Source organism: Montipora foliosa, chromosome 3, assembly GCF_036669935.1.
Source record: "Montipora foliosa isolate CH-2021 chromosome 3, ASM3666993v2, whole genome shotgun sequence".
NCBI classification, from domain to species: Eukaryota; Metazoa; Cnidaria; class Anthozoa; order Scleractinia; family Acroporidae; genus Montipora; species Montipora foliosa.
Genome location: NC_090871.1, coordinates 13,418,661 through 13,440,575, shown reverse-complemented (window position 1 = coordinate 13,440,575; position 21,915 = coordinate 13,418,661). Strand labels below are relative to the sequence as shown.

Sequence of the window (21,915 nt, the reverse complement as noted above, 5' to 3'; positions counted from 1 at the left end):
GGGGAGACTGGAGAAAGACTTCCCATGAGGCCATGTATTTGAAATCATGGCGACCATGTTCAAGAAGCATTCGAGACGAAATTTTCGCAAGAAAATCGTCGATGAAGACGACGAAAATGAAAACAATGGTGAGTCCGAGAATGTCCTTGCAAATGCAGAAAGTGTTTTCGACAATTTAAAATCATCGCGTTTGGAAAAATCCAACAATAAAGGCGTTGCTGTCACCTCTTCGAATCCGCTTCTGAGTTTTTCAATCGACGATGAAATTTCCAAGCCGAAGGAAAAGGCCAAGTCAAAGATCAAGGCGGTCACTTCTTCAAACTCACTGCTAAGCTTCGACGATGAAATCGAAGATGAGAGTGAAGTTTTTAAGGTTAAAAAATCGAAGGAAAGCCGTCGCCTGGCAAAGAAAATTGAGCTGGAACGTAAGAAGAAAGATAAAATCGACGATAAGAAAATTGATGAAAATGTAAACCACGATCAGAGACAAGATGATACTGACGAAAAACTCGCTGCACTGCGAGCTGAACTGAGCCAGATGGCAGCTGATGACGATGATGAGGTTGAGGAAAAAGATGATACCGATTCTGTAGGTTCAGGATCCATTAAAAAAGAACAAATTACAAATTCAAACGTTAAAACAGTAATTTCAGATATCAGTATACCAGATGCTGCAACCATTCATGCTGCTCGTAAGAGGCGTGAAATGGCAAGACAAACTGAACAAGAGTTCATACCTTTAGATGATACAAAGAGATATGAAGGTCAGTTTGCTACCCAAGGCCGGCTGGTGAGAGAGGATGAAAATGACATCAGTGATGAAGAGGATGAGGAAGGGGTAATTAGATTTTCTGTAGCAAGGAAACGAGGAGCTTTTCCTGCTTTGGACAGACGACGAGAAATGGAGGCAGCTCTTTCGAACCAGGAATTAGAGGAAAAGTCAGACAATGAAGAGGCAGAGGATGAGGAGTTAAAACTTTGGGAAGATGAACAAATTCGAAAAGGAGTGAAAGGAGTTTCCGTACCCATTACGCAGCCTGAAGGTTTGCAGGCTACGGATGTCACAAACACTCTATATCAACAAGGATATACCGAAGACACTCCCTCTGCCTTGCATTTTCAACAAGAGCAGCCATATTTGTATGGAATGGGGTATTCTGAGCTCCAGGCTAATGGCAATCAAATGTATGGGCCTGCCATGACATATAATTCAGTGCAAGCTCGTCATGTAGTAACAGTGGATATGATATCTGATAAGATGAAACAACAGCTTGCTTCTCTAAAAGAAGTACACCGTGGGCATGAAATGGAGATGGAAAAAGCTACGTCTCAGTTGGAAACTGCCCAAGGGAATATAAAAAAGTTAGAGCGCCAAGGACGAAATGCTGAGCAGAGATTCAGCTTCTTTCAAGAGATGAAGGGGTATGTTAGGGACTTGATTGAATGCCTTAATAACAAGGTGGGTGATACAAGTACATGTACAGTGTAGGGTATGGTTCTGGACACTTTTGGGAGTAGATGTTTGGGAGCACAGTGTTCGACACTTACTTTATTACTAATTTGCCCTTTGGGCAACCAGGTTTGTTTTTTTGGTGTCCCACCGTCTAAAGACCTGTTTTGCCCATTAAGACTCAATGGAGGCTTGTAAAAATGTCAAATTTGTGTAAAATGTGTGTAAAATGGGTTTGGCAGACCAGCGTGACTCCTGCTGTGTGTCCATGGTGTTCTAGTAGCCCTCACAGTTTTGCTTTGACAAGCATATCTTTAAGCGATTTTCCTTTTCTATAAGAGATCAAGGGAGATTCCTTATTCCTTAAATATCTCTCGGAGATTAGGGTGGTTTTGAATTAAATGCTATTTAATTTGTCCCGAATAGTATGTTCTTTAAGCCTTTCAAAGCTGCTTGAAATTGCGTGACAAAAGGTAGAATTTTCTTGTGCGATTGTTCGTAGTAACTATGGATTGTTTCATATCAAAGTATCGTATTTGGTGGTGTGAAAACTGGGTTCAATTGTAACAAACATTCCTTTTGCATGGAGAAAGATAGCAGCTAAGAACATGTTATATTTTTAATGGAGAAATTAATGACAGCAAAAAGATGTAACGTTCAGTTTTTAATAGTGTTTGCAGTGACTACCTTATTTACCCGTGTATAAGTCGACCCCCATTTTTGATGGCAAAAAAAGCAATTTCTTAATTTCTTTGTGAAATGTTCATAGGATACTAATCATGTTTTCTTCGATTCCTGGAAGTGTGGATACACAAAAAATCAGGGCCTCAAGCGCTTAATAGTTTTGTATATGCGGGCATTTTGTCCTTGAGTTTTGAAAAAGTTCTCAGAAAATCGAACATGTAAACCTCAAAGTAACCTGTTTCATTGTTCAAGGATACAGGGCTTTAGAGAATAAGCACAACATCACAGAAGCAGGAGTCAATCTTTGAAATAACTTGCAAACGATGCAAAATGTGGAAAGTTTAATTTGTCCTTGACTTATAATTCTCACATGACAAAGAAAACAAAGCTCATAAACCAAACAGTACGAAGTTTGCAAAAGCATTTAAATCAGCCAGGGTTGTACAAAGAAAAAAACCACCTCATTACCAACCAGCATTTTCAGGCAACACTAGTGACCGTGCTTGGTAACTACATGGTCTACACCGGACCACCATATGAGTGCCTACACCAAATAGTTACCGATGCTTGCACGGCAACAGGAGGTATTGCGCCAGGTTACTAAGCCGTTGAACGATTGCGTTTTATTTGAAGAAACAGAAATGCCTTTTAGAGCTTTCCGCCTTTGGAAAACGAAAATTTCCAGTGTCTATTTCATATTTGTGTTTGTGAGTATCTTCAGCGTTTAGAGTTGAACAAATCCTTTTTCATTTCAACTGAAATTGCTTACATTCATTTTGAAGTCTTTTGTTCACTGTGTTCGTTATGCCCAAGACAACATTATTATGTTAATTTTGAATAAATTACCTAGCTGGAACTTGGCTCTAAATCTTTGACCCGTGTATAAGTCGAGGGCGATTTTTGGAGCTTCTTTTGAGACCATAAAAGGTCGACTTATACACGGGTAAATACGGTATGTCCTATTACTAGTCACTTTCTTCGTTACAAATTACATCATTCCACAAAATATTAGTTGAACAAAAATTTTGATGGCCTGATTGGGTAAGTCTTAGAGTTGTTTTACTTGCCCACAGATATATTTCGCTAGCCCTGGGCAATCGGGCAAGCATTAGTGTTGAACACTGGAACATAGATTCTTTTAACCCTTATCAAACACTGCCACATTGTTGGCCATCATTGAATTTTGAGATTTTGCCCAATATTAGATTTTGGATGTGTGGATGCAATTATGTTGGCCTATGTTGGCCAATGTTGGCCAACACTTGGCAAACTAAAACTGTTGTCTCAATGCCATCCAAAATGAGATCCTGAATGCTCCAACACGGTATCCAAACAATGTTGGCCAACATTGCTGGAATAGTAACTGTTGCAATGTTGCTGGGTCTTAACAGTGTCTCTGATAGATTTCATTCAAGCTGATATTAGACCAGGCATCATGCTGAAAAAGACCAGCAAAGTTAGAATGTTTACGATCTAGCCAGGCAGGGCTCGACACTAACAATAGCCAACTAGCCAAAGGCAAGTGAAACTGCTAAAGGATTCTATGGAATTAACTGCGATAGAAAATGACAAGTTAAAAAAAAAACTGAAGAGAAAACCAACGCGGATTACATTTTCCCCACGCCATGTTACGAACGATTAATCACGTGTGAAATCACTTTTCGGCTGCTGTTTCCATATGCGCAAAACTCCGTTGCAAACAATCTCAAGCACCTTCCGAGAACTTGATCACATTTACAGTTTGCGTAAATGGAAACACCTTTTACGTTCATCCCCGAGTGACCAATCGCCGATAATCGCTGATGATCACCAACAAGATGCAAGAGAGAGAAAATTTTCTATTGTTCGTTACGTGTTGTTGGTGACAAGTACCAATGCAAAAGCGAGGAAACAATGATATGGAAACACAATCGTAAGCTGTTTCCGATTGTTTGCAATCAATCGACAATATTTTTGTCCACCTGATACGTTTTGACGAATTAGAGCAAGTATAAGTAATGAAAATGGAATCCGAGTACGATTGTGACAATGAGGATACTCCTCAAAACAGTGTGAATGTAATGAATATTGTAAGGCAATACCCCGCCAAATACATGTATACCTGTAGTAAAGTTCTTGATCACAAAGAGCCAGTTCCTACAGTATAATTTGATACTGGCTATGCTGCAGCCGTTGCTGCTCCTCGAAAATGTATAGGACCCAGAATCGGTAACGTCTCTTAACACTTCCTCTCTGCCGGCTTTCTTCCTCGCAACAACTCCAACATAAGAAGAAGTTGAACACTATGCGAAAACTTGTGCTTTTATTTTTGCGCCCTTATCTTACTATGTCACAAGATCAAGTTGCATAAAGCAATCACGCATATGGAAAGCAGGATCGCAAACACACGCAAAAAGTGACAGTGTTTACGATTGAGCCAATGTAAACTGTGACGTTGTTACGTGTATATGGAAAGAGGTCACATACTTGTTTAGAAATTGAATCCAAATATAAGTTATTTCAAGTTTAAAAAAAGAAAGAGATAATATGGAGCAACCTATCTCGTTTACTAGGAATGGTGAATCTCGCATGAAAATAGAGAAAACTTGCTCGCGAGCACTGTGGCCGCCAAATATTAATTGACTCTGAAGACCATTCAAGCATAAAATGCACAAATTGCTGTTTGAAACTAATAAAAAGAAAATCTTATATGAGGGCAAGTCTGTCCTTTTGAGTTTCCTTTACATCTAATTTAAGAAATTATTTTCCCGCATTCCACTTCATTTGTACTTCATGCATAGAATGGCGCTTTCAGGTTAAAATTTCAATCGCAAAAAGCTCTAATCAAAGAAACAGCTTTTCCACAGACCTCCAAATGAGCACTCCAGTGAATTTGTGAGTTGCAAAGTTTTGGCAACGGTTCTGTGGGAATTGGCCTCAAGGCCACGAAAACTTTGCCATCGTGAGAAAAATATGGGAAGCTGTACACTCCAGTATATTTGCGCCACTGTTGCAAGGATGGATATGAGAATATTTGCTAAAAGCACGAGTTGTGTTTGCAAATGTGGAATATTCTTCATGATAGTTTTTACAAATGAATGAAACTGTGCATGACAAGACTGGCTAGTGCAAATTTAGATTTGGCTAGTGAAATCAGACCTGATACTAGCCACTAGGCTAGTGATCTAAAAAAGTCTCGAGCCCTGCCACGGTTCAAGAGCATAACTGGTACAATATAGGTTTTATTCAGTGTAATGCCAGAAAGTTTTACTTGTCTGTATGATACCCCGTATGGTATAAAGGGCTTACAACTGTAGGACTTCTTCACTTGCCACCAGTATGGAGGGTAAGTGTCCATTGGCGTGCCGGGCAGGGCTGGCAAATTTATCCATCGGTCAACCTTGGTACCCATCACTCTGAAGTTTATGTTAAACAAATTTTATTGGTCCAATAACAACAATAAAAAATAAAAATGATAGAAAAGAGACCAATGGGAAGTAGCATGAACAAGGCATGTGACCCATGCAGGGTGCCACCCCAGGTCACAGTGGCATAGATTTGCATATCACATGACACTCTTAGAGGAATGAGAGTAGGATTTAAGGAAAAAAAATAAGCAGCAGTACTGAGCAGCTAACCATGAGTCGAGTGAAGCGAGAGCACAATCCACGTATGATAGACGGGTCACCTCGCAGCTCTTACAAGGTCTCACCTGATTGGAGACCACCCTTGAGGTTTAACAAAAGAACAAATAACAGAAACAATGGACCCTAGGCCTAAAACAAAAGGGCCATTGTTTCTGTTATTTGTTCTTTTGTTAAACCTCAAGGGTGGTCTCCAATCAGGTGAGACCTTGTAGGAGCTGCGAGGCTACCGTGATAGACTTGTCACTGACCAACAATCCATTCTAAGTAAATATAGTGACGTGGTTTGTTTGTTTCAAACCCATAAACTTATGTCCCTGTGAATGGACTGACAGCATAAATGAGATTGTGTTATGTTGAGCATTATTTAAACTTCAAAAGATTATTATGACTGTGTGTTTTGTTGCTGGTCACAAAAGTAGAACCAAAGAATGAGTTTGCAGAGCAACACTTAGGGAAGCCAATGTTGATTGACTGTTGGGTTATATGAATTGAAAAATGAGTAACATGTATCAGCAAGTGTCACTTTTTGTTACAAAGAGCTGTCCTGGTTACAATTTTTCTCCTTCTCCTTGTATTCTTAAATTCAGGTTCCAGAAATTGATGAGCTTGAGAGGTCAATGCATGCATTATTGAAGAATAGAGCCACTAACTTAGTACAGAGGAGACAGCTGGATGTCAAGGATCAGGCACAAGACTACTTAAATGCTCAAACTGGTCAGTACTGTGTTTAGATTATTGACAATGACAACTTATGTATTTACACAAGTCTGCCTTGAGGAGACAGATTTTTCTTTATTTACTAATTGAAACGTATGGCTTTTTGAGTTAAATTCCATACTGATTCTCCTTCTTTTCACTTGGGGAGAGGGGTGGGAGGTGGTTTCACTTGGGGAGGGGGTACACAATTGCAAGTTACAGCTGTAGTAAGGAGACTGAAATCATCAGTTAAGCTTTACAAGTTAAAAACTATAACTATTTACAACTGCTTTACATGATTGCTGTGTGGGAATCCAGTATGCAGGATACCTTTTTCAGGTTTTGCTTAAATGTAAATTTATCAACAGATCCGACATTTTTTAAGCCCTGCTATAGGAGAAGCTTCACTTTAAATAATTAGTTCTCAATTTTGGCAAAGCCAGTTTTCCCCCAGAGTTTTTCAGGTTGTCATTAGAGTAATACTGAGTGAAAAGTCGTTGAAGGTAATCTGGGGCATGTCCATTCATTGCCTCATACATCATTAAGGCTTCCCGTCTCTTTCGTTGAATTGATAGCCTCTCCCAGTTAAGGGTGGTTAGGAGATGGTTCAAGTTCGTATCAAAAGGCAATTTTGTAATTACTGTAGCTGCTCGATTCTGCAATTTTTGGAGCTTATTGCTCACTTAGCCACTCAAACAAACCCAAACCTGGCTTCAGTAATTGAAATATGGCACAATCAGAGCGTTATAAATTTGAATGGCAGTTTCTTTGGAATAGAGGGTCGCACACATTTGAGGGCACCTATAGCTGAGGATACCTTCTTGCATATAGTACAGGCCACAGGAATAGCAGTAGCTACATGTGCGTAAAATGCATGCAAGATGGTGGATTTACGTGCAAAATATGCGCACATAGAATTTTACACAAACTATTACACATGCATCATGCATGAAATTACGCAGTCTGCGTGTAATTTGAAATGAGTAAAAATTGCCACATCCATTACATAAGGCTTGCGTGTGTTTTCCTCTAAGCAGAGTATGTAAATCTAACAATGAAAGTTAGAATTTCAGTGTTTGAGAAATTCAGCCTTGCTTGTGTGTTCAAGATTAGAATAATATATAATATATCTTTACATGTAGCTCTCATTTCAACCGTGTTAGGTAATCTCATTTATTCTGTATCCCCTATTTAATTAATCAATTAAGAATCAAAAGTTTTAACTTTAATTTAACAAGCGAGCAATAGATGGAAATGCTTGACATCATGAGATATTACCGAAAAACAGTCAAGGAAACTCAGAACTTGTGCTGCATTTATTTAGACATTCAATTTGCTCGCTGTGTGGATTGATCATTGAGCAATCACATGTGGCAGAAAGGCAAAATTCACCATATGAAGGCTTGTTTTACATGACTAGGTTCCTGAGTGTTTTTTTGTAATAGTTTAACACCTTTAAAATCGCGAAAGTAGTTAGCATGAAAATTCAAAACACACAAAAAAAATCTCGGTGTTATTTTCAGGTCAAGTGGGCAGTTGAAAGAGGTGTATGGCAACTGCCCGGTGTATGATTGCCTACAAATAGTGCTGATAAACAGTATTTATTAAATCTCAGCATCCATTTCAAATAGTACGGGTATGGGTTTGTGGTTTCATGAGTTTCGTGGTTTCACAGGGTTTGTGGTCACTGCTTTCGTGGTTTCAAGGATTTCATCAAAAGCTAGTGGAAGTTTGAACTGAGCTCTATCTTTGATGCTGCAATGGTGATTTCATTCTTACAAACAACAACAATCTGCTGACTGCTCAATGCCACTACACTGTAAAATGACACTTTCAGTGTACTTTCAACCCGTCGGTGAGATGTTCAGTAAAAACAGGAAAAAGCTATGAAACCATGAAACCTGGGAAAGCATGACACCTGCTAAAACATGAGACCTATCCAACCACAAAACCTATGAAACCACAAAACCTATGAAACCACAAAACCCATGAAACAACAAAGCACATGCTTGAAGCCACAAAACCTGTAAAACTGCCAAACCCCCAACTAACCAACTAGACCACTAGACCCATGCAACTATGAAAGCCATAAAAGCAGAAAACTTGTGAAACCACAAAACCTACATGTATGAAACCACAACACCTATGACACACGGAAACCAGTGAAACCATGCAAAACCTATGACTGAAACCATAAAACCAGGAAACTTGTGAATCACATAACCTACATGTATGAAACCAGTGAAAGCACCAAACCCATGAAACCACGAACCTACGAAACCACAGATAATTTATCATCTATAACCATTTAACATCGTTATACTATGTTCTTTACACTTATCGGTACATATGCCATTTCCTGTCAAGTAGCCTATGAAGTGAGTGTGTTTAATACCTTGTTTGGAAAGTGTGGCAAAGATTATTTTCAAAAGACCTGTGTTGATAGGCCCTTTTCAAAATTAATGTAATCCAAAACATGATTGATTGGTTGCTGCTGTTTATGAATGCCTTTCTGTACCATTACTTTAATTCCTTGCAGGAAAGCAAGGACAGAATTCTGTGAAACCAGCTGATCAGGCCAAGTTGAGACGAGTGGCTGAGCGTGAGGGAAGAAGGGCAAGGCGTAGAAAACACAGAGAAAAAGAGAAGAAAGGCACACAAACCGAAACTCATCATGAAGGACAGTCAACAGACGATGAGGAAACTGAAACAGATTCTATTAAATTCAGAGCTGAAACTAGTATGATCATACTACTATTGTTGTTTTTATTGCTAGTATAACAGAGGTTTCAATAACTTTTGAAGTAGATACCTGGGCTAATCAACGTAAGCGGTGGTCACTCGTCTTTTAGAAGGGTTTGAGTGAAAATCAAGGCAGAGTAGCCGGCGGTGAGAGGCAAATTTCTGACAAACGGGTGGCAGTATACGCTCAAACCCCTGTATAAGTATTATTATTGCATGTATTATTATTATTATTATTATTATTGTTATTATTATTATTAAAGATCTTGGGATTGAAGATTGATTTTGTTGGTAGCAATGCAGGCCTTGGCAGTCGTTGGGACCACCCTAATCCTTTAGAAGATGCTTAGTTTCTAAGCTCCAGGTGCTGTAGTGTTTATGGCTGCAGAGTTTGAGTACCATTTCCTCTTAGGCTGTTCTCTTCACAGAATTTAAAGAACTATTATCATTATGTGATCTGTTAGGTTTGTGGGAGGCGTGGTGGCCTCATGGTTAGAGTGCTCGACACCAGATCGAGTAGTCCGGGTTCGGGGCCTGGCCGAGCACATTGTGTTGTGTTCTTGGGCAAGACACTTTACCCCCACGGTGCCTCTCTCCACCCAGGTGTATAAATGGGTACCGGCGTAATGCTGGGGGTAACCCTGCGATGGACTAGCATCCCATCCAGGGGGAAGTATAAATACTCCTAGTCGCTTCATGCTACGGAAACCGGAGATAAGCGCCGGCCTGATGAGCCTTCTAGGCTCGTAAGCAGTGACTAGGTTTGTTGTTTTATGCATTGTTATCCATTATCAACCTACTGCAATATTTAGGATGGGAATGAAGGCACCCTTCTACGTACATGGATACAACTAATTTGTATTGAATTTTGCAAGAGGATCATCAATAATTACAGTTAATAATCAAGGTGTGGTTATTGTACATGTATGTACAGGCCAAGAAAAAGGACATTAAGAATAAATCAAAATGACCAAGTTTGAAAATTTTTTAACCATAACATTATTATACATTATCTTTGGGTCTAAGAAGATGTAATTGGTTAGGAAATCTAGATCTTCAGTACGTGTAGGTTTTCAAACACGTGTCTTCAAATATGCAGTCGAACATGAGACCCAAAGATGGATTTCACCACAAATATTATTGTGTTATTCATTTCTGAATGGGAATTTAGCAACAGTTCTTTTCCATTATTAACTCAGTCATTCGTAGCAGACTGAAACTGAATTCTTGGCTACCTACATGTAGTATGGGAATTCGTTTGCCTCAAAATCTGTGGGGGTAATTGGTTACACAAAAGTCCTGTTGTCCACAAAGTTCTTGATTTCTAGAAAGCTTCAGGTAGTTTTACTCTGGTTAGCATTTGCACCAATAACATGATTGCCACATGCGCAACAGAAGGGTCTTCTTGTCTGGTTATAATTTTGTATCACATGTGCAATTTTATTCAATGTGTGAGCTGTGGTGTTTAACATAACATTTTACGCCTTTTTTGTTCCCAACAGAGAAAATTCTGTCAGAAGAGAAAGCAATATTTGAAGACGTCGTGGAAGACTTCAGTTCTATCGACTCAATTAAGTCAAGATTCGAAGAGTGGAAGAACAAACATGAAGACTGTTATAGGAATGCTTACATTTCTCTTTGTCTTCCTAAACTGTTTGCTCCATTTATTAGACTGCAACTATTGGACTGGAATCCATTTGAGGTACAATTGATACCTTTGTTATGAACATTGTGAACAAAAGGAAGTGGCAGTGAACTTGGCAGGATCATGTCGTGTTCTGCTGATGAACACCATGCCGTCGTACACGTAGTTTCACAAAAGAAGGTTTATACTATACCTGCATTAATAATTCTGATAAGCAAGCACTGTTCTTTCTGTAAGCATGATTTGGATATTCGTAGATGTGAAAGTTTAAACTGCTTTCTATTACTCTTTCAAAAGGCTGTAAATTAACCTTTTGGCACCGAGTCTAGTTATTATTGATTTTTTTTTTTTCAGCCAAATAGTTTCCTTTAATTCCTTATTTTGGTTCAATTCTTTTGGACTTTTTCATTTATTTATTTTGTTTTGGAATAAGAAGCTTTTATCAAAAGGAAACTTCAATTTACAGGTGTTCTTTTCTTTGAAATGAAAAGCAATGATATTATTAAAATGCATGAAATGAACTTTTTAAATTTTAAAATCAACTGTAAGTTCTTCAACCTGTTTTGCGGTCACTCAGCATTCCAAAACGTTTTAGTTGAGTCTGGATTGGTTCACATTCAACTTATTTTTGGAATTTCCCTTTTAGGCCAAGTGCTTAGAGATTGAGGAATTTCGTTGGTATAAAAGTCTTGTGCTGTTTGGCTGTGGAGATGACCCTTATGACATTGATGTTGATGATCCCGATGTAAAACTTATTCCAAGCTTGCTGGAGAAATCAGTTATTCCAAAGCTAACAGGTATTTATTGTTTTTGCTCAAAGTAACAAGGGTAGGATATAATTGAATAATGATATAGAACTAAGGAAGTCAGTTTAAAGTCCTGGATCAGGGGGTGTAGGGATGGCACAGTGGTGAGAGCACTCGCCTCCCACCAATGTGGCCTGGGCTTGATTCCCGGACTTGGCGTCATATGTGGGTTGAGTTTGTTAGTTCTCTACTCTGCACCGAGGGGTTTACTCCGGGTACTCCGGTTTCCCCTCTCCTCAAAAACCAACATTTGACTTGATTTGTTTTAATTGTTAATTTCAATTTACAGTGTCCCCAATTAGTGCTTCAGTGCTAGAATGACTAGACACTTACATAAAGTTCCTTTCCTTGTTTTTCTTTCCTTTCTTTCAATCTTGTCCTTTTCTTGTCCCTCCATTGTCACTCCAGCCATTTCTTTGACTTTGTTGTACGTCTTTCATGTTTTCCTTTGGTTTTAAGTGGTTTTTGCCACATACAATATTCTATTATTATTGGCATTTTGCAAGTCATGAAGTTAAAGAAGAAGTACATGTACACTCTCTTATGATAAACGCTAATTCTGAGCTAGGGTTCAGTGGTTTGCGTGAGTTAAACTAGTGGCTCAACTGAAGGGACTGCTGGCAGGCTGTCCTCTTTATGACGCACTCATTGTTTGATACTGTTTATTATTTGTTCAGGTCTTTTTGAGCATGTGTGGGACCCTCTCTCGACAAAACAAACAACATTTGCCATAAAGTTAATTAGAGGAATGGCTGAAGTTTACCCAAATTTTCATGCTCAGGACAAAACAACACAGGTAGCTGCAGTTGAGTCATGTTTTGAAGAGTTTTATTTGGTTTAAAGACGCTCTTCTGCAACTTCTAATCATGACACATGTAATTATTATTAAAAGTACTGCAAGGCTGCTGCCTAATAAAAATTTTCCGGAGCCCTTCGGGCTTCCAACATTTAAAGTTAGTAGCCCGTGTCATTTTTTCAAGAGCCCAGAATTAATTAATTCAAAGTGAGGATGAATCACCTTGTGATAAGTTAGGCGCCCGTTCGGGCTACTCATTCAGAAATTTGGTCGCTCGCGCTCGCAAGTAAGGCGCCCCAGGCGACCGGTCGACCGTTAGGTTAGGCAGCAGCCTTGTACTGTATTGAAGTTCTTTAGATAGCCTCAAAGGCCCATGCTACACTGTATGGAGTTTTAGATAAGTGACTTTGGACTTCTTTAGCTTAGTTTTTCGGATTTTGCGCTAAAAATTCCGGTTTTTCGGTTTTGGTATATATTGTGGTTTGCGTTTTTTCCAATTTCATTTATAGTTGAGGTTTGGAAATTATGCGTGTCAGCAGTGTGGACATTTTTCGTCATTACTCCCATTTTTTGAATTAGCGTCCTGACACAGACTCAAGTTCGTATACTCCACGTTTTACCAATGAATTTGTTCGATTACTGCAGCAGTTTTTACCCGTCTTGTCTGCAGCGTTTGGGTTTTATCAAAATGTACAGCAGCTTTCAGTTTTGAGTGAATTTTTGTGCGGTTTGGTAAAGACCCCAATGCCCTCCTCGCGATTCTTGTGGTATTTTCTCGCACATGGCATAAAGATTACCGTCAATGTAATCGGCCGTAGGCGCCATTGCAAGGCTGTTTTCGGAGGAATGAAGATTCTTTGTCAGCTGAAGTTTAGCTGTTCAGATCGCGCGAAAATTCGCCGACTGCAAGAGCTCTTAGAGAGCAAGACTCGCTATTTACGAATTTTAAGTCAAACAGCCCCTTTATAGGAGCCACAACTATTTGAAAGGCAATCAACAACGCTGTTTTTGTTAGATGTTTTTGCATACTACATGTAATTACTGTAGGTCAATTGGAACTTGAGTTCCAAGTTGTGCGGAAAAAAGGCAAAAAAGTTGCGGCCTATACACGCGCCTTTAAGGTACCTCCTTGTAACAAAGTCTGTTTCTCAAACAAAGCAAACGGTAATGCTACAAATTGGAGCGGTTGTCAATTGAGTGTCGAAAGTAATTAGTGAATTGCTTTGGTTTTGCATTACTTCACTCAGTGATTGGTTCAAAGTTCTCGCGCCACTTTTTCAACCAATCAGAAGTGAAACCAAAAAAATTTTCATATTCTAATTAATCCGGAGTACTTGCAAATGAAAGGAAAACAAACAGGCTCATCTTTAGTGTCTGGAGAATTTGTCCAGTTACTGGATGGTAATCTTATCCCAAATTAGAAATAACGGATATTTCTCAAACATAATAGTTGGTCTGACAAGTAGCGCAGAGTTCCTCATCCAAGGGTCAATTCATTATGAAAGTTACACGTGTAGATTTTACGTGTAAATTACGCGTATAAAGTACAACTTGTACATTCATGAATTCAATGAAAGGTTTTTCTACAGTGGAATTCACACGTGTAGCCCGCGTCACGATACAGTTGTAATAACGTAACTTGAATACGCTTGTAGACTACATGTGTAAGTTCCAACACCACGAGGTTTATTTTTTCAAGCCGTTGGGCCTACTGCTGCAAGTAAGTACTCGAATGCTTCGACGGAGATACGAGATTTCTCCCAAAATTCACGTGGATTTTCAATGTCAAACAACCATCTTTCCTCAAAATTTCTAGGCTGCCGAATAACTCGGTGTCTCAATGGTTCTTCCAGTTCTTCTTCGCTCGACGAGAACATATCGAAATTTTGAAATACGTTTCCTGCAAGTCGCACGTTAAGCTTAAAAGTAACTTGTGATTTGTAGTTTGTACTTGTAATTAACAAGTTGGACTTTTGTAAAGATACAAGGCAGACTCCTGTAACACTTTTGTTGAATTGTACGCGAACCAAAGTCTACAGGTGTAGCGCTACACCTGTAATTACAAGTCGGAGTCTTGTAACAACGAATTGTAACGATGTTTATTGAATTCCTTTTCTCGTGCACATGTAAAAACAAAGGTTCAACTTGTTCATTGCAAGTGTAACTTTTTTGTTGAATTGACCCCTGTTCTTGTAAGATGTTCCCAAAACAAGATGAATTTCTAAGTAAACTGTATTCTTTGGTTCCATTTAGCTTGCTATTGGACCGTGGAATATGCCCTAAAACAATATAATTTATTCCAATTTTGTGTATTCCTTTACCAGAAGTTTCCCAAACACTGTGTCCTAAAATTCATTTTTATTTCACAGTCACTGTTTGCTGCCATAACATCTCGCCTGAGAAGGTGTGTCAGTGATGACGTCTATGTTCCTCTCTACCCAAAGAGGTACTAAATTTATTTCCTGTTGATTGTGAGATACTGTGGTTTTTCACGTCAACACTCATTGCCATCCCTCAAAACTGACATTTCCCTTTTTATTCAACTTACACGACGTACAATCTACTTCAGACTTCAAATCTACCTCAAAGAAACAAACATTTCAATGTGCAGAGAACATTCAGATTAATGAAGGGGTAGTTTCTAAAGAAACTGTGGTGCTGCGTCGGTGGGGAAGTAGTATACAAAAATTTGGTTTTATCAACGGAGTTGATAATGTAAATTGGCCACCGTACAGAGATTCTAAAAGCTGACGTTTCGAGCGTTAGCCCTTCGCTCTGACGAAGGGCTAACGCTCGAAACGTCAGCTTTTAGAATCTCTGTACGGTGGCCAATTTACATTATCAACTCCGTTGATAAAACCAAATTTTTGTATAACATTCAGATTAGGCGAGCCAAAGAGTTGAACCCGGATCGATGGGTTCTCCTTGCATATTCCAATATCCACTGGGCTAACGAGACAAGATCCTGAAAAACCGAATTTTTTTGAGTATTGACATAGTAGTACCCAGCAAAACAAGTAAAAGCTAACCGTCTTCAAAGTGGTTTTGAGACCTAAATACGGTAGATCAGCGCGGCTTGTTGAACTAAAGCTCTAATTCTGCCTGTTTTCATTCTTTTGAAAGCGAAAAGCTTCTCATATTAAGATGGGATATTGCGTCGTGTAATTGTAGGGAAATGTCCAATGTCAGTTTGACAGATGGCCATTAGTGTAGACCGATTTTCCATGACATTTTTGTGGCTTGAAGCTGCATTGGTCGTGTTAATATCTGAAGTGCCATTTTGGATGTTCTTCCATAAATTTAATGGTCTGCTTGAGCTACGTTGCACTTGTCAAGAGGCACCCGGCGAGCAGAGCCTCCTTTTGTCTTTTTCTTTACTGAGGCGAAGAAAAGGAGGCTCTGCCTGATTCACTTCAACTCTTTGAAGCCGCCGCAGCCCGAACTTCTGGACTTGTCAAACCGGCATTTCCAGTTCGAGCATCAGTTCAGTGATAAAACTGATGGTTGTAAGTGAACCCGCTGTACCGTGAAAAACAAAGATGGCGGCGAGCTCTGGCGTGTTAGGCTTGGGTTCGAGACTGTATCCTGGCAACATGCAGCACATACTCAATAAAGATCTTACTCGATTCATGCAGTCTTTCTCGAGAACGCCAAAATCGCGCAAGCAAAAGAAAGGTTCTGCTAGCAGGGTGGTCTAAAGGGCACTTATCTCCAGAAACTCACGTAGATTTTAATACGACCCTTGCTCTTCTCCCCTACTTCAACATCTATGAATACAGACAAAAAACCTAACCCCCCCCCCCCTCCTCCTTCCCATTTTAGCTCTGCTTCTTAAGTAAGATTTACCCTAACCTAAGAATGTCGCTACCCTAAAGCCGCGGCTACACGAGCGATTTTTTGCTCGCGCCTAATCGCATACTTCAAGAGACCTGGGCACTATAAACAGACATTCCTCCTTTAATTTCATTGGCTAAATACTGCCTTACTACAATTGAACCCCGATATTTCGAAGTCGGGTATTTCGAATTCACCGCTTATTCGAACTATTTTTTTGTTTCCTATGGACTTGATGCTACCCTTTTATTTCGAAGTTTAAATTTAAAAGATGGTTCAAGAGCTTCGGACACTATCAGAACACACTGTGACAATTGTCTTTGTCCATTGCGCACAATTCGAATTACACGATCTTCCAATCTCGTAAATAAGCCACATTTATTATTATGAAGCGTTCTGAAACGAAGATTTCTGGCGGGAAAGACTGTAGATATAGAATTCCTCTTTACACTTCTAGATTTGCAGTTAAAGTTGCCACCTTTGCTCTAACTGAAATAATGAATTATTGTGAAATTTATAAGTTAAGGCCTTCTAGCGTCACGATATAATCCGTGTACAGAATTTTATGTTGAACCGGCTATTTCGAAAACCCACTTATTTGAACAATTTTCTCTTCCCCTTGCAACTTGGAAATAACGAGGTTCAACTGTATTTGTAGGTCGGGGGAGGGGGTACTCCCTTATATGAGCTCTATAGGTATGCTTTTTTTAGCCATTTTGGTCTGAAATAGGGTATCGATTTTGACTGGTTTGTGATCATTAGGCGATAAAACCGTCAACAAAAGCCCTTCTCAAATTGTTACTCCAACCGTGTAATAAGCTAAAGTAGGTCTGAACAGAAGCTCATAACTGTGAAGCATTTGACTCTGGTTCAGAGCTGGGGTTTTTTGAGATTAAAAACTTCCTTGTTTGGATGTAACGTAGCTCGTGCATTTTCCCGAGCGTGCAGCTTCGATCTCATTTTTGGTGTGGTTTTTGGTAAAATTGGTGTCCTAAAATCCCTAGCTTTGTTCCAAGGAAAAGAGTTTCAAGAGTTGCAAGTTACACGCCCTCAAGGTCATGTGCTTCTGGTCTGAAACAGGGTATCCAATTTTTGGTCGGGTCTGAAATAGGGTAGGGAAAATCGTACATTTTGGTATGAAATAGGGTCACAATTTTTCTGGGAGTACCCCCCCCCCCCCCCCCTCTCCCCCGGATTTGTAATAGGAAGCAAATACTATGTACTTATTGACTGAGTGGGAGGACCGGACGGGAAAATATTTGGCCCGAGGTTATGGCGTACGGACCGTGCGCCATAACCGAGGGCCAAATATTTTCCTGTCCGGCCCGACCTAAACTCAGTCAATAAGCATTTTATCATATGGGATCTTTACACTATTATGAGCACTCAGAAGATGAAGTTAGGACAAAATAAAAAACAAAAATATGCACAGACAATTGATCTAATATGTTGTTTGCACTTGGTTTTCTGGCTGTAAATAACTTGGCTGTTGAAAGCGACGAAATCTCCTAAAACTGCATCGCACGGAGCATCACGTGTTTCTAGTAGGGCCGTACGTCTTTTTCCGGCCCAATAGTTTTGCAATGAAAGTACGCTCGGGGCCGTACGGGCACATATGATAATAAGACTTCACAGTACACTTGATGAATAACTTATCAGAAAGAGAGAAGCATGGCCCAGACGTTCGACTACTAATTGCAAGTGTTTGCTCTGGGTTTAAATTATTTGCATTTGTCTCCACCATGCTTTGTTAATACTGTGGTCTCGTTGTTTCTTCTTTCCAGTCCAATAAAAGTCCCATATTCATTTCACCTTGTAGCTATCATTTTTGTGGTTGATGTCCGTTAACTAATCTGCCAGCGACAGCTTTGTTTGCTTTGGCACATTGGAATAACAAATGGATGTACATGTAGTCAATTTATCTTATAATCGTAAAAGTTGTAAACCCAGTAGTCATATAATTAAGTGAAGTACGATTGTCCGGGATGACACTGACTGACGTTTCGACGACCTGAGCGTAAAGTCGCCTTCAGAGTCAAGTAAGCCAGGGTATTCATACCATCCATTGACGTTACATAATTCACTTGACCGCCCCGCTTCCGCTTCCTCTCTGGTTGTCGAAACGTCATCCAATTTCTTTCTTAAAAGTCCTTCTCAGGACTACACTTACCCGAAGGATCGTACCTCACTTTATTATCAAATACCTCATACCAACACTGATCCATTTGATTTTTTGCCAGCTTACTTGACAATAAATCGTGTGGTGCTTTGCCGTTCTTTCAAAGACAATTCTGGAGCTGTGTAAAGGTAAAATACGTAATCAACCGGGAATAACCGGGAAATTGGTTGCTTGGCGACGGGGGAAAGTTTCCCATTCTTGCCACGGGCGCTTTACATTTTCAATCACCTTTAGTTGCACCTAATTAACTTATGTTTCAGATGCCATAGATTATCTTTTACCCTTTGAAATGTTATGCACAAATGCGCAAAGTGAAACAAACAAAGATATTTCCGGTTCGATGACACTATGGCGTCAACTAAGTTTCTTGTGATTGGTCATGGGGCTCCTGCGGGAGTCTCATTCAATCTAAAAATAAATTGGTCAGTGAAAACGCCGTGACAGGAATAAAGGGCTTTTGTTCACTCCTTGTCATGGGTTCCTGAATAGGGTCAATCGAACGCAACCTAAATGTGGTTATTTGGCGTTTTTGTATTGCGAGCAAAGAATGTTCAAAAATGCGCGCTGCACGGTCAGCATAGTCATTTTTCTTCAGATAACCAACAGTATTTACTGTGGGGTTACCGTGTACGATAACCGTCGTCTTGCTACAACCTTGCTGCAAGCCTTGTGTACTTGTAGTTTTTTTCAGCGTCCCACATAATGATGTCAGAAAGAAGTTTTGGGACACGCTCTACGGTTTATGGTCCCCATCAAAACACCAACCATTTGCAGATCGGATACAGGTCTAAATTGAAGCCGTTTTACTATGTTTTGCGAAAAAAAAAAAGTCCGAACAAACGTAAGCACTGCAATCAACAGACGAATTTAAGAATCACTTTTTCTTTGCAGCTCATGGGCAACATTCTCCTATGGGAAGGTCTTCTCTCATCAGGTCGACTGCAAGAAATGGCGATTGATGGCCTCCTCAATAGATACCTTCTCTTAGCTCTGCAACACTCGCATCTTTATTATGACAGTTTGGAAAAGACGAAAGCAGTAAGTTGGAAGCGGTTTTCCCAATTGCATTGGTTTTACATTTTGATTACAAACAGTTATTGGCCAATGATATCGCGCAACGCTTTCGACCAGTCAGACGGAAGATAGAGTAGTTGACGTGCTCTCTGCCGTCTTCCCGTGTCCAGCAACGGCTTGATGGATTTGATTTGAGTTCTGATTGGTTCGTTTTATTTTTACGTCGCGTATCACGCGGTATTCCGACGACCTTGCATTTTTCATAGGCTGCTTTGCATTCTTTCATGTTGATCCCTTCCACTTTGCTTGGAAGGTAAAAAGTATACTTGTTTTCTTATCAAATTTCCGGTTGGCAAGGGTTACAAGGGATTTATTTTCACTGGTGAACAACGCTTTGTCTTCGTTGCAGATTGTTGGCACTTTACCCAAGCAGTGGTTCAGTGAACAACAACAGAAAACGGTGCCATCCTTGGAAGCCTTGGCAAGATACCTCGCGACATTAGCTGGCAGTATGCAACGGTCTTCTGCAGGATGCCCTGAGGCCGAGAGAAAGAAAGCAAGGTAAATCCGTGTGGTCCCAACTTACATTGCAAGCGTGTTGAACATAGAACTCCCAAGAGATTTTTCTGTATTCGTGCCGCGCGCAAATTTGGACGAGGGTAAAAGTAGGAGACGTCGCAGTGTTTAGACTTATCCTAATGTTCTCGCGTTCAGAAAGCGGTAAAACTTCGTTCGTGCAGGAACTCGGGTTATGCAGTATGAAAACAGTCCAGTCTCGGTGTGCGAATAGCCCTTGTCGTTCATATTGTTTTATTCTTTTTCTAGAAACGGTATCAAGAAAGTTATCCAGCTTTTAGTACAGCTGCGGTCTGTGGACAAAGCAAGACTTGTGGCAAAGGAACACAACATGGAGGAACAAGTTAAAGACATTTAACATAGCAAAGCAGTTGTGAAACCACATTTCGACAACCCGTAGTCACTTCGTCTTTCTTCGTCTGTTGACCACATCTGGTTGACAACCCACTCAACAAATCATTACGAGATAATGTATTATTAACACACAAAAAATAGTGTATAGAGTGCTGCTGTTACGGGACACTCGAACCTGCGAGCGCGCTTCCCCTTTTGAGACCGCGGAATGTCTTTGCGGGATGCCGAACAAAGCCTTTTCTCTTCGGTTGCCACTCGCACACTGATTCGTCTCGCCAGGTAGGGATCACCCTCGGAGGCAGTAAGCAATTTAATTTTTGAACGAAACCAGGTGCCTGGCACCTTCATTTGGCCACATAATCTTGCACTTTTGTCAGTCATCGTGTCATCTTCTTTGGGCAACTTAAGCTCTCGTCAGTGTTACTTTGCTAAGTTAAAACGAAATACTACATGCAACCATTCTTCCATAGAGAAAACGTAAAAGCAAAGAAAAATGTAAAAGATAAGTTGTAGAAAACTCGAGAAAAAGAAGAAAAGATCTTGTGGCATTTTCAGGCAGAAATTAAGCCAAACTTTATCTTAATTACGTGCGATACATTCAGGTATTAGAAATGTCCAATTTTGTACAGTAAAAATCAATAAAAAGGACATTGTTCAAGCAGTGCTGACTTTTGGTGTCTTTTTTTGCCGTCGATTCCAGGGAAATCTCTACTTGGGCTGAGAAAATTTAAAAACTGGATAGACCCCTTCTTTGGGCACGTCGGAAATACTAGGATCTTGCAATTGGAAGCAAAATTTCAGCTCTCCCTAAGAGTTTCTGAATCCTGAAAATTGATTGCCTCGTGGACTGAAATATGACAGCTTCGTCATCCGTAGGGTGCTTTACTCTCGTTCTTCTTAATTATAGCGGAGCTCCGCGCTGCACCGAGCCAATTAACAAACTGATGTCAGTTTTTCATGCGTCTGTCCTGTTATTGATCATGAATTTCGTCATAACATTGTCAACGTAGCTGTGGATCCACGAGGCGATAGGCGAGAATTTTGCAGTCATTGTAAAACATAAAACTGACAATCAATTTTGTTAGTATGTTGTACAACTAGGGAAGAAAAAAAAAGAGAGAGGAGAAAAAAAGTAAGCATGCAGGCGACGAGTAAGTGATGCTCAACTAAGCGACTGAGAGAACGAGGAAATAACGAAACATCAGTGGCAATCAACGAGAGAGCGAGAAAGAGCCTGAATAAAGAAACGACATTACAATGAACAGCAGACAGCAAGCACGAACAGTAGAAAACAGACTGAATAATGGTCACGAAAAACGCCGAAAAGGGCAAGAAAAAGCACTGGAAACCAGACTAATTTATGGTAATGAGTAGTCTCCTTCGCAGCCGTTATTAGTGGGGAGGAGCGTTGCGTGACGACCCTAATAACGGCTGCGAAGGAGACTAGGTAATGAGCGGACTGGACAGACTTAATTGTAATTACACAAATATTAAACAAAAAATAAATAATTAA

General features: G+C 39.9%; 1 protein-coding gene across 1 annotated transcript; it reads left to right on the top strand.

Annotated features, from left to right (window-relative positions):
• Positions 1-30: 30 nt before the first annotated feature.
• Positions 31-21,064, top strand: LOC137996825 (PAX3- and PAX7-binding protein 1-like). Its single transcript, XM_068842418.1, has 11 exons — positions 31-1,459; positions 6,348-6,474; positions 8,996-9,196; positions 10,701-10,900; positions 11,490-11,640; positions 12,327-12,445; positions 14,815-14,891; positions 18,520-18,586; positions 19,350-19,496; positions 19,882-20,033; positions 20,298-21,064. The coding sequence occupies exons 1-11, from the start codon at positions 47-49 to the stop codon at positions 20,404-20,406; spliced, it is 2,763 nt and encodes a 920-aa protein (XP_068698519.1). The 5' UTR covers positions 31-46; the 3' UTR covers positions 20,407-21,064.
• Positions 21,065-21,915: the final 851 nt, after the last annotated feature.

What these genes read in the sequence shown, in the direction of transcription:
- LOC137996825 (XM_068842418.1), top strand. Translation starts at nt 47, where the DNA reads ATGGCGACCATGTTCAAGAAGCATTCGAGACGAAATTTTCGCAAGAAA. An exon ending in CTCAGGACAAAACAACACAG is followed by an intron (nt 12,446 to 14,814) that starts GTAGCTGCAGTT and finishes TTTATTTCACAG; the next exon opens with TCACTGTTTGCTGCCATAAC. An exon ending in GTTCCTCTCTACCCAAAGAG is followed by an intron (nt 14,892 to 18,519) that starts GTACTAAATTTA and finishes ATTTTTTGCCAG; the next exon opens with CTTACTTGACAATAAATCGT.